An 11,521-nucleotide genomic window follows, 5' to 3' on the forward strand; every position below is an offset into this window, starting at 1 on the left:
TGAGGCTTATGCTCAAAGTAAACCACAGACTTAAAAAACTGCTTTGAATAGGGATGGGCATGAGCACGTTTAAGCATTTAAACTGGCCCAACAGCAAATATCTCCATCAGCTGATGTTTCTGCATTTATTGGATCTGATACTAAAATTCAGAGATAGAGAAAGGTGGCTTGAAGCTTCTATTCTTTAAAGAAGGGTTTAAAGAAACATTTAATTCCATTTAAGCTACAGTGCAAATGAGAAGGCAGCTATTTTCCACCTCTTCTCCTTTGTTCAAACCATTTAGCAGAAAAGGTCAGTGACAGTCTGACCTACTTTTAATTATAACACAATTTTCATAATCAGAACTTAGTCTGGACTAAAAGGCATGCACTTAAGGCATGACTGAGGAAGGAATTTGGATATAATCCCATTCTTTCTTTATTTCTAGGATTTTTAATTACTTAATTGGTAGAACCAAGCATGTAGTCAGTCCTGTGTGGGCTGGACTAAACTCTTCAGAACTGAAAACAGTGTCTAGTCAGTCAGGGTAATGCATTTACAGTGATAGCAAGGGCATTTTATAACGAAATAAAAGCTCTTCTCTCCATCTCAGATAATACTCCAGCATACTGTACAGCTACAATACGGCTACGATACTGTACAGCTACAATTCAGCAGAAAGAAATGACTGTGTCAAGAAAGTAACAGGAACCCTGTTCTACAGGCATCTGCTCTTACAAGACTTCTTCACAAATTTCTGAATTAATTATTTATTCCTACATATTTTTACTATTTCATAGGAATGACAGTTTGGTAATGCTTGAGAACAGACAACTCAATTGTTTCGGTCAGCCCCCCTAGCAATTTGAGAAAAAGGACAAATTTGACTGCAAAGTTGTCCAAGGCACAAAGAGAGACAAAATAATTGTATTTATTTTTATCAAGAAAGCCTCCCGTCTTGGCTTTCTGCTCAGAGTAAAACCAAGAAGACACCATGACACTTTTAAAAGAGTCATACCAAAGGGAAAAGTAAAAAAGAAGCCTTCAGCTGGGAATACAAAGGAAGTTACCCATGGACTGGTCTCCTTGTTCTAAATGGGTCAGAACACATCAGTGTTTTCTAAATTTTTCACATCTCCCAGCAGGAGAAGCATATTGAAGTAAAAATAATGATTCAATGTGTATGGAGTATCAATAACTTTAAAAGGCTATCATCTAGAACTGCAGGTTAGTTGCATGGTTGTAAGCAAGATGATCTCCTGCATGCAATAGCACTTTACAGATGGAAGCAATCTGCTCATTACTCCATTTATTATCGTGCCCTCCAAGTCCAGCATACCAGTAGCTGTGCAGCTCTCTTAGGCACAAAATTATTTTCTCTCCTCATGGTTCAGCACTATAGGCTGTACCAGACTGGAACGGTTTTCAACAACTGCATAGTCCAGCATGTCTGAATAGCCCCACTGGGCTGGTTCAGAGCCACACCAGTGTATGTCCCCAAGCGGATTTCTCCACAGTTCTTTTCAAATGCCCTATTTGCGTTTGTGTCCCAGTGTCCCAGCAGCAACGTATTGGGAGAACTCAGCCAGCTCCACGCATGCATGCTGCAGGACCATAAAGGGAGGAGGAAAGGCATTAGGAAGCCCATTGCAAGGCAGCATGCTCTGGCTGATTACTAGCCCATTCACAGACCATGGAGCAGGACGGAGAAGAGAGCTGCTGCGTGTGACTGGGAAATGTTTTTATTACTATCCCAGGGCTTTAAGCAGCCTAATTTTTCAACCGTAGACTAGGCTTCTACACAGCAGTGCTTGGCCCAAATTGAAAATCCATGTACCTTACAGCAGCCCAGAGCACAGCAGAAGATACAGAGCTCTTCATTTCTAGGTCACTGGCTTATATCAGTTTTTCCTCAGCTGTGACCAAAAGGCGCTAATGTAAAATAAACCCTAACATGAGTGACAGAAATTGCACAACAATTAACCCCAACTTGTGCAGTTTATTTGGCGAGGTCAGTCAAGGGAGTCAAGCACCCAAGTCAGCTGTCTGTACCAAATTAAATGTAACTCTGTGAGGCAGATATTATCTATCCTCTTTGGAACTCTCAATTTCAACTCAGGGCACAGAATTTATATTCATATTAATAAGAAAACTCCTGTTTGTTTTACATGTGGACAATTTCCTCTTTAATGTCCATTACACAGTCACAGCTGGGGAAGTTATATAGTTAGGCAGCAAACATTTTTCTCATCCTGCAAGATGTTTGAAATTTTGGAGAAAAAACATCTTGTCATACCCTCTTTTGGCATCCTAGCCTGTCTACGCTATTAAACCAAACCAGCCCCAGTTTGTGCTATGGCCCTGAGGCCACGGGCCATGACATGCCTCACCTGGCAGAGGCCCAAGCTCTGCTAGAGAACGTGCCAACAGTGAAACGGCATGGTCAACGCATGAGATCGTGCCTTGGCTCCCTTGAATTTACTAGCCTCTACGTAAGCCTAGGATCTAATGTAAAACACCATTTTTTCCTGCCTGTCTGACAGCTTTCCTAGCAACGGCTGGTTGCTGGAAGATGCTCCTTTCTCTCAGACCCTGGTAACACTATTAGTAATTGACCATTCAGCTTCTGAAGTGACGCAGCGTAATGATTTAACATCCTCCCAGGGTGCATGGGGCCTGTTAGTTGCTGTTGGCCCTGGCTTTTACGATGCTGAGGTGCACAGAGCTTTGTCCTGGGCCAGACAATGAAGAGTCAGTGTTTGTTACAATTTCAACTTTCCATTTTGAAACAGGAGAAGAACATCAAATCTCAGAAAACAATAATGAATAAGAAAAGAGAAAACACCAATTTTCATGGACACAACGTATCAATCTGATAATACTGAAACATTCTGGTTTCAGTCTTATGTTTGCAAAAAAATTTCTTCTACGTGTTAACTAAATCTTGAAATGAAGACTATTTCTGGGCTGAAACAATGGAACTTTTCATTTAAAAACTGTCAAAATCAGACTTTTCGATATTTCAAAACCTACTCCTTTTTTTAGACATTCATTCCTCAGAACCTACTCCTTACTGTCAAAAATTCATCGAATCACTACATTTGGATGGCAGCAAAGGAAGAGAAGTTATTCTGAAAAATGCCCTGCCAGGTCTAATAAACTATTTTTCCGTCATTCTTGGTTTTGTCTTAAGTTCTGATGAATGCTACAATGGCTCCATCTCAAAACGGTTGCATTAGAAGACATGTCATTTATGTCAGGTTTTTTTTTTCAAATAAGGCCATGGAAAGCTTCCTGATTCTTTTGGTACAATGCTACTAAAAGTCATATGCAAATAAAATAAATACTGGAAGTGCTCACATCAGCCAGTTTCCTGGATCCACTTAATAGCTGCTTCAGATAGAGATTCAAATCCTTCACTCTTTTATGTTCAAGATCCGTAAAAGGTAAATGCCATGAGTGGGGAAACCTGCGTAAGAAGAATATTCGTAAGTATAACTCTTGTACTGTATTTGCTGAAAATATTTCTAGCTCTACTTAACAGAAGAAAGTTAACAATTTCTAAAAGGTTTTGCAGGTAGGGGAAGGGATGGGTACAGTGTCCAGAGGATTGTTTACCCTCTGACTCTGGTTCTTCTAATAATTTGCTGATATTCTGTTTCATACTGTACCCCTTTTTCTGTCTAAATCATTAATTAAAAACACAACTAAAAGGCACTTATTTGCATTTTATGGTATCTAAATACCTCTAAAAAATTGGCCCTTTATGATCCCAGGTAAACATTACCCTCCCCATTTTTGCACTGTGCGCAACAGATCTCTGATCTCAGCCCAGGGCTCATGCTATACAAACCCTTACGATAGTCCTGACAAGGACTATTTCTCTCTCAGGTTGAAGGAGCATTAGAAAAGCTATCTGTGCTAAATTGCATGTAATGGGTTTTGTGATATGGATTGCTAATCTTGGGATTCATAACTAATATTATGCTTTATGTCCTCTAATCTATGTGATATAGAAAGGTAGAAGTTTTGATCTGGTTGTATTTCATGTTACACCACCACTGTAAATAGTTAACCCTGTCTTGTTTACAAACCTTTTTTTCTGGTACAACCGTGTTTATCCACTAGATCTCAAGAGATATCTGAAGGCTTCAGAAAATGACTAAAGAGCCATCTAGCAGTGCACTACACTGAAAAGAGACACTTGGCCGGCCTTTTGAAAGGCAGCTGGTCAGATCCTACTTTGAACAGGTTTTACCCAATTCCACAGCTCAGTGATAAGATGTCATCAGCTTTTCAAAGGCCAGCCAAATAGCAACACATGGAGCACTGGATTCCCATCCCTAGAGAGGAACACTGGCCAGCTTTGCAAACCACCCAGCTGTAAAAATGGCAAATAGCAGCCTCACCTAGTGAAAATAAAATGACTGAAGATGATTAACCCACAGTTTTTGTTACCAAGAGATTCAATGTAATTAAATTTTATGAACTCTAATTAGACCTGTTGGGTTGGGCTTTTTTAAGCGTGTTTTGTAGCAAAAGGCCTTTTATGAAGGGAATATTGATTAACAAGATATTGTAATTGTTTTTAGGAGTGGACAGATCTTTACCCACCTTGTGTAATACTTCTGAGGAAGAACTCAGCAGATGATAGCAGCATATTGTATGTATGTATGACCTTTTGATTAGTTTTGCCTATAGCACTGAAAGATCAGGGCTCAGTTAGGCGCTGCACAAATGAATAGTAAGAGGAGATTCTTGCCGCATGAAATTACAGTGGCAGGACACATAATGAGGCGGGGGAAGTGATATGACCCAGGATCATGACATATATGAGCTGCACAGATAAAAATAGAGCCCAGGTCATTTGGCACACATAGATAGCCTGTGAATGTTCTGGGTTCCTCTGGGGCACAAAAAGGACTTCTTTCAAGAGATGGTAGGGCGGATGGTAGGGAGGATCTGTTTGGAAGCAGCTTAAAATTGATTAGACTGTATAACAAAGAGGACTCTGGCTGTAAAATGTAGGTCCTCAGAAGATGCATCCTAAACACAGTGGCCAAACGGAGGACAGAGAAACCGCTGATTGATAGCACCAATAACTCTGCTGCGGTGATGGACAATATGAACCTTGTGGTATTACTGAACACTTCTTTAAAAGGCCTTCATGCTTTTGCTGAATTGCGCCTATGGCTGAAACTGACTGTGCACTTGTGAACACACTTGTGTTAGAAAAGGTTGACTTCCCAAGATGATTTTGAGCTTTGCATCTACCTTAAGCAGATCAGAAAAATATAAACTTGCACCACGGGCAGACATCCTGCATAGCAGATTCCATTTCCTACTTACTAGCTTGAAGAACATTCTGTGTATAAATTACGACACTTAAATGCTTTGTTGGGTGAAAAGATTTTTGGCCTTTTAAAAAACAATAATTAAGCACAGTTAATACTCTGTCTGAAACCAAATAAGAGGGAAGGTGCTAGAGTGCAAGGGCTTGCTTGGGGCAGCTGTGCTTTGACTTATAAATATGAGCTGAATGTCTACATGTCAATAGCAAAATTTCAGATGCCAAGAACCCTGAGCTTTTGCCATTTCTTGAGATATAGCCAGTATTTAACACTTGTATGAAGCTGACTCATATTGCATTATTTCCACCCAATGAGACATGAATATATACAATTTCATGAATTAATACAAAGCATTAACCAAGTCCTTTCTGTTAGCAGTTCCAATTATTCTAGTAATATTATACATTTTACTTTTAAATTATACATTTTCAAACTGATTTTGTGGTTACATTATGGAACAAGGCTTCTTCCTTCCTTTGAAGCATCTGGCATCAGCCAGAGCTGGAGTTTTGTAACACACAGACAGACTAATGGTCTAATATGGTATGGCAGTTTCAGTGATAACTTCCTATAAAGAAATAATTAGGTTTTTATTATTAGAATAAAATCTGGAATACATGAAAAGCCTCAAACTGACAAAGTTCTGTTAGTAAACAAACCAAAACTAACATTAAAGAACATACATATGAAGAAACATCATAAAATGAATTACTTTAACACAGTCTTGGGGAAAGATCATACAGTGACAGGTTACTGCTGGGACTGAATTATGACAATAAAGCTCTGGAGTTCTTAGACACAGCCTCAGTATACGTAGATTAACCCTCTGTGAGGTCTGGAACTCTCTTCTGCAGTGAAAATGTTGTGAGGGATTTTATTAAAGGTAGATTTATCTGAAAAATGTCTAGTACTATTTTTGAAATTCACTACACGGTTTCTGAGGTCTATGCATTTCTAAAGAGAAATATATTTTCCTTCAAAGGGCTCTGCTCACCACAGGAAAAAATTATAAATAGGTACTTGTTAAATATTTTATTTCACAACCTAATAGTTAGTGTGCAGATATCTCCAAATCAAAACCATGATTCAAGCACTTTCAGTGTTCAGTTAAATTCTGATTCTCACCAACTGCTGCAAACCAGTTCATGTGAGCCAGTCACAATGAGTCAAATTGGAGTCAATTAAAATCCCCTCAGGTAGGAAAAAGATTCTCTAGAATTAACTAATCTAAAGCCATTTAACTGAATGCCTCTCACAATCTTGAGGGAATATCAAATTTCGATCTGAAATTCGTGGACTTTATTTTTTAAGTCAAAACCATGTTTGTGGCTATTTACTTCAGGTCAAACCTCAAAAACCTTTCTATTTTTCAAGGATATCACTCAAATCTCGGCTTGGTTCAAGTAAACTGCTAGTCTTTTTGGCCAGCTTTATGTTTTATTGTAGATTGAGCTTGAAGAGGGGCTTGTATCAGGTGAGTCAGCATGACTGGTTAGGAGACGACTACTTTGTCCTCAGTGGTGTATGTAGTATAATGTATATGATATTTGTAGAATACATAACTCCACTTGTCTTACCAAAACCATGGATAATCGTTACATAAAGCAAAGCTGTTTTACATAAGACAGAAATAAACTGTGGGACTCACTGTCCCAGGAAACTGTGAAGAAATAAGATTCAGAATATGAAAAGCAGGAATAGACATGCACATGGATAAAAAGTAATATTCAGAATTATTGCAACTAATGATAGCATATTTTTCAAGAGATATTAAACTGAATGATGCGAGGCACAAAGTATTAGGTTTTGGGGCCGGGATAGTACATAAGATTATTGCGTATTTCTCAGCTGGGGAGTATGTGCATCTTTTTGTAAAAAGGCTGATCACGCCTGCCAGTGTCAGAGATAGGCTTGTTTCTGTTCTGACCCAGTGTGAACATTCCTACACTGCTTTAATGTATGGATTTTGCTATGAGTTTTGATCAGCATCATGCAGAAAATAAAAACTATTAAAGGCCATATCGTGCCTTTAATGAAGTCAATACCACTTACCCTTTGATTTCAGGAATAGCCGTGTCAGGCCCAAGCTGTTCCCCCCTTCTCCTCCCATTAAAAAAGGAACAATAAAATATATAAAAGTTAGACTGTCACAACGGTCTATGATTCGGTTTCTTCTGGGGCTGAATAGAAGGCTTGATAGAATATGTCGCATTGCCTTTGTGTTTCTAAAAATATGTCTGCCGTACATTTTCTCACATTTTTATCTGTGCACAGAGAGAACCATTTAACAGCAGAATAACATTCACTAATATGCTGCCTTACTCTGGGAGGGCATGTGATGGAAATTGCTTCTGGAGATGGCTGTGAAGCTTTGAGAACTGGTCGAATGATTTTTCCACAAAAGTGACCACGTTGCAGGTTTGCACCACCTGGACTAGATATAGCTGTATTGGGGAAAAGGGAGAGGTAGAAAAGAGAAATTATCAGAGGCGCACATTAAAAAAAAAAGTACAAGAGAAAATATAGGGTGATTTTAACAAAGAAAACCCTTTCTTTAATGTAGTGCCAAGTGTCAGAGAATTCAGTTTGTAATTTATAGTCTTTGCTGCACAGAAAGAGAAACTTGCCTGGATAGCATACAACTCAAACACTGAAAGATCACTGCAGTGTGTGAAAACTAATAACGCACCATTAAAGCATCATATAACAGCCTCTGATTTCTATTAGGCTTCCTAATTTTGTGCCATGCTTTCCTTCTTGATGCTTTAATTAGCTCTTGATTTATTTTTCACTATAGGGCAGGAACTGCTCTCCATAATGGCTCCCTGCTAATAGCTGTCTGCCTGGTGTTCCTTCTCTCCGGCAGCTTATGGCACTGCTGTTCATCCTGTGATCCTTTTAATGTGGCACAAGCACATCTTCTATAAAGGAGGAGGGAGAGTATGTAAGCTCACAGAAGAGTCGTTAAAGATCAAGGCAAATGGGGGCAAGCAAAGAATATAATACATACAGAGTCAGATTTTTTGTTGAACCCCAAAATGGTGGCTCTTGCGATTGACTTCTCTGCATCCAGCATCATCCATTCTTGGGGAACAGTCTCTGGAGCTGGAGGCTTTGCAGAGGCTGTCACTGACATCTGTACAAGCGTGTGGATCAAGTTATTGAGTTTAACAGGAAAGCACTCCAAACTTTCCTTTATTTTCCTGAAGAACAAACAAACAGAAGAGGAGCTATTTATGCATCTGTTTTGTTTCCATTTCTTGATCCTTGGTTTCATGGATGCAAGAACCAAAAAGCCCCAAATTCTAAAACCTACCTCGCACAAACATGTACACACATACACACCAGTCACCGCTATTTGCAGCAATACAGCATATCCAGTCCCTGAGTTCTACTGCTTAAAGGAGTGCTCCTGCCATAGCCTGTCTCATGGCTTACCTTAGGGTAGTTATTCTTCATGAGCTGGATACCGTCAGCCTTCTTTTGGACAATAGACACGGACAGAACATTTCCATGTGTGTTTTGAGGAGTTCCAGGGTAGAACAACGTGTGTTCACTTTGACAGGTAGGAGAGAGTGCCTTAGCACTTTCTTTTTGGTTACACTAACCTCACATAGACTTAAACATGTTTGCACAAGGCTCTTGCATCCAATTCGTGATTTAGCTGTGCATGATGTGTTGCTAAATCCTCTACACGGTTCTTAAAAGCTCTATCCCTGTGGAGCTGCTCAAGATGAAAGAAAGAGAAATTTTCTCCCCCTATCTCCCCTCATCTCACCCCTGTGCAAGGGGAGCCAGAACACACTTCTGATTTCCTAGAGTTTTAAGATCCTTAATCAGAAAAGACACAATAGATAAAAAAATAACCAGATATACATGTAGATATGTACTGTAAACGTGTTTTAACACCAAAGTGAACTCGACTTGAGAAATAACACTGCAACATAATCACTGGTCTTTGAAGAGTAAGATGCAGTACTCATTAGAAAACACTTGCCCTCTTGAATTCAATTGCTGGTTAAGATCTATTTAACTTGTGATGTTAATTTTTTTTTTTTTTTCTATTTCCCTGCTTATTTTTACAGCTCTCTGAAGATATTCTGGATAGGTTCTGATGTTACAGAGCAACAACCCATTAGTTTCAGGCCATAAGGCAGCAAACCTCTACCAAATGGTCAGGTGGGGTTTTTTTTGGTTTTTTTTTTTCTTTTCTTCCAGTTTTGGACTATATCTAACTAGCTTACAAGGGCTGACAATACCCTTAACCACCTTCATCATCCCCTGTTCAAAGCTGAGCAAATGCTTCACCTGTTTTTTTAAATTAAATTCTTATTCATGGGTTTCTGTGAAAGGGTTGGATTGCGTGCTGCCATCAATTGAAATCAACTCCATTCATCGCATTAGCCTAATTTTCATGATCTCAGATGTTCTGGCTAAAGTCTGTAGCTTCACAGATGCAACCATACCAAAAAGAACATTCTACCTGCAGATAGCTCCCCAGCTCGCCCCCCACAAACTGAGATTTCATTCAAAATATGGTGTGAATTTATTATACACCAATTAGGCATACTAAACAGAGGAAAGAAGATGTATATGTTTTTCTTACTGTAATACAGGGAAAGGTATCTCTGAATTGATTCAGTTAATTATCTTAATTATTAATTACATTCTCCAGAAAGAGATACATACAGACTATTTAATAACATAAATTGACACTCAAATGGAAAACAAGAAAACAAATCTCATTTCAAAATATTAGTACAAAATCAATTCAGTGCTGATTAATTACGTTGCATCTGTGGTGAACTTTTCCTTTTTAACTCCTATATATTTAATTTAATGCATAGTTTAAACACTTCCTAAATCACTGAGACATGATTTAGGTTATAGAATCTGTAACTGGGCTGTATTATAGCAAAGCAGTTAGGGAATTTGCAATATTACTATAAAAGGCATATTAACTTTGCAGCTAAATACAGTGCATTTTAATTCACATAAAGCAGGCCTTGGCTTATAAACTATTATTAATTCAGATATCATCATTACGCAGAACAGCTGATATCAAAAAACCCACTATTCTTTCCATGGGTCCATTAAGCTTCTAAAATACTTTTAACACCCAGATTGCTAATCACATGCTTTAAACCTAAACAGAGGCTTTTGTTGTCATTGTTGCAGATTTTCCCTGTGAGTTATTTTAAATTATTGCATTTAAAATAAAATAAAAACAGAAGTATATGTTGCTTTCTCCCTCTCTCGATATTCTGTTTTCTCTCTTTGCAGTCCTCCCTGTTAGAATAGAAAACATTAAGCAATTCTTATGTCATGTTATCAACAAAGAAATCGAAAAGGTCTCTTTGCTCTTCTGATGACATCTCAGAGTGTGTCTTCACAGCAAGGTAGAACAACTCTGCTTATGGTTCTCTGCACTTTCTTTCAGGGGCAAACTGGCTTAAGGAAACCCTCTTTCCCACAGCCTCCCAAAAGCCAGTTCCTAACTATGTATGGAGCAGTGGGGTACATCAAACCCATGTGTCTTATTTTTTTTAATTTTGCCATTTGTTTTTGGCGTGGATTAGTTCACTGACCCAGTTCACCACATTGTGGTAATCTGATTCCCCTTTCTGCTAGCATTTTTAAAGTTCATCCTAAGGATCAGTGGTGGAACTTTCTCCTTGAACTCTTCAGGTATGGGGTGTATCCCCATACACCTTCTTTTCTTTGCAGCCACATGAAGTTTAGCCATAGGTGAAGAAGTTGGTAAGGTCATGGGTATTCGTTGCTGAGATCCTCTTGCTCCCTAGGCCATTACCATCTTTGCCTGTGCCTAAAGCTGACTCTGCCTTCACAAAGATGACAAAAAGTTTCTTAGTTATTTCAGAGCTCTGGTAGCCCAAGGTGCTTAGAGAATTAGTGCCTAATGGTCTATAGATGGGAAAACTGAAGTGACCTGTACGAACGGCATCAAAAGCACAGGTTAATCAGAAGAAATCAGGAAAATGTCATTAACTAGAGTAACATTAATTGTGAATCACGATATGGCTAACACACGGTTTTCAGGCAGAAAAGTTATTATTTTTTCCACACGACAACATCTGTTTACCACGCAGATTGGTGTCTGACCTATTTCTCAGAAAAGTGAGTTAAATATCCGGGAGTATTGAAAAGTAATGACTTTCCACTTTCCACC

At 38.8% G+C, this 11,521-nt stretch overlaps 1 protein-coding gene across 1 annotated transcript in view; it reads right to left on the reverse strand.

Annotated features, from left to right (window-relative positions):
- The window catches only part of PIK3C2G (phosphatidylinositol-4-phosphate 3-kinase, catalytic subunit type 2 gamma), a 215,084-nt gene that overhangs the window by 34,972 nt on the left and 168,591 nt on the right, over nt 1–11,521 (reverse strand). The window contains exons 26-28 of the mRNA XM_009332846.1: nt 8,342–8,534; nt 7,654–7,775; nt 3,341–3,449 (exon numbers count right to left, since the gene is read on the reverse strand). Coding sequence (XP_009331121.1) covers nt 3,341–3,449; nt 7,654–7,775; nt 8,342–8,534 — 424 coding nt within the window. The remainder of the gene's footprint in view (nt 1–3,340; nt 3,450–7,653; nt 7,776–8,341; nt 8,535–11,521) is intronic.

The sequence above is a fragment of the Pygoscelis adeliae genome, unplaced genomic scaffold (assembly GCF_000699105.1).
Source record: "Pygoscelis adeliae isolate BGI_AS28 unplaced genomic scaffold, ASM69910v1 Scaffold38, whole genome shotgun sequence".
NCBI classification, from domain to species: domain Eukaryota; kingdom Metazoa; phylum Chordata; class Aves; order Sphenisciformes; family Spheniscidae; genus Pygoscelis; species Pygoscelis adeliae.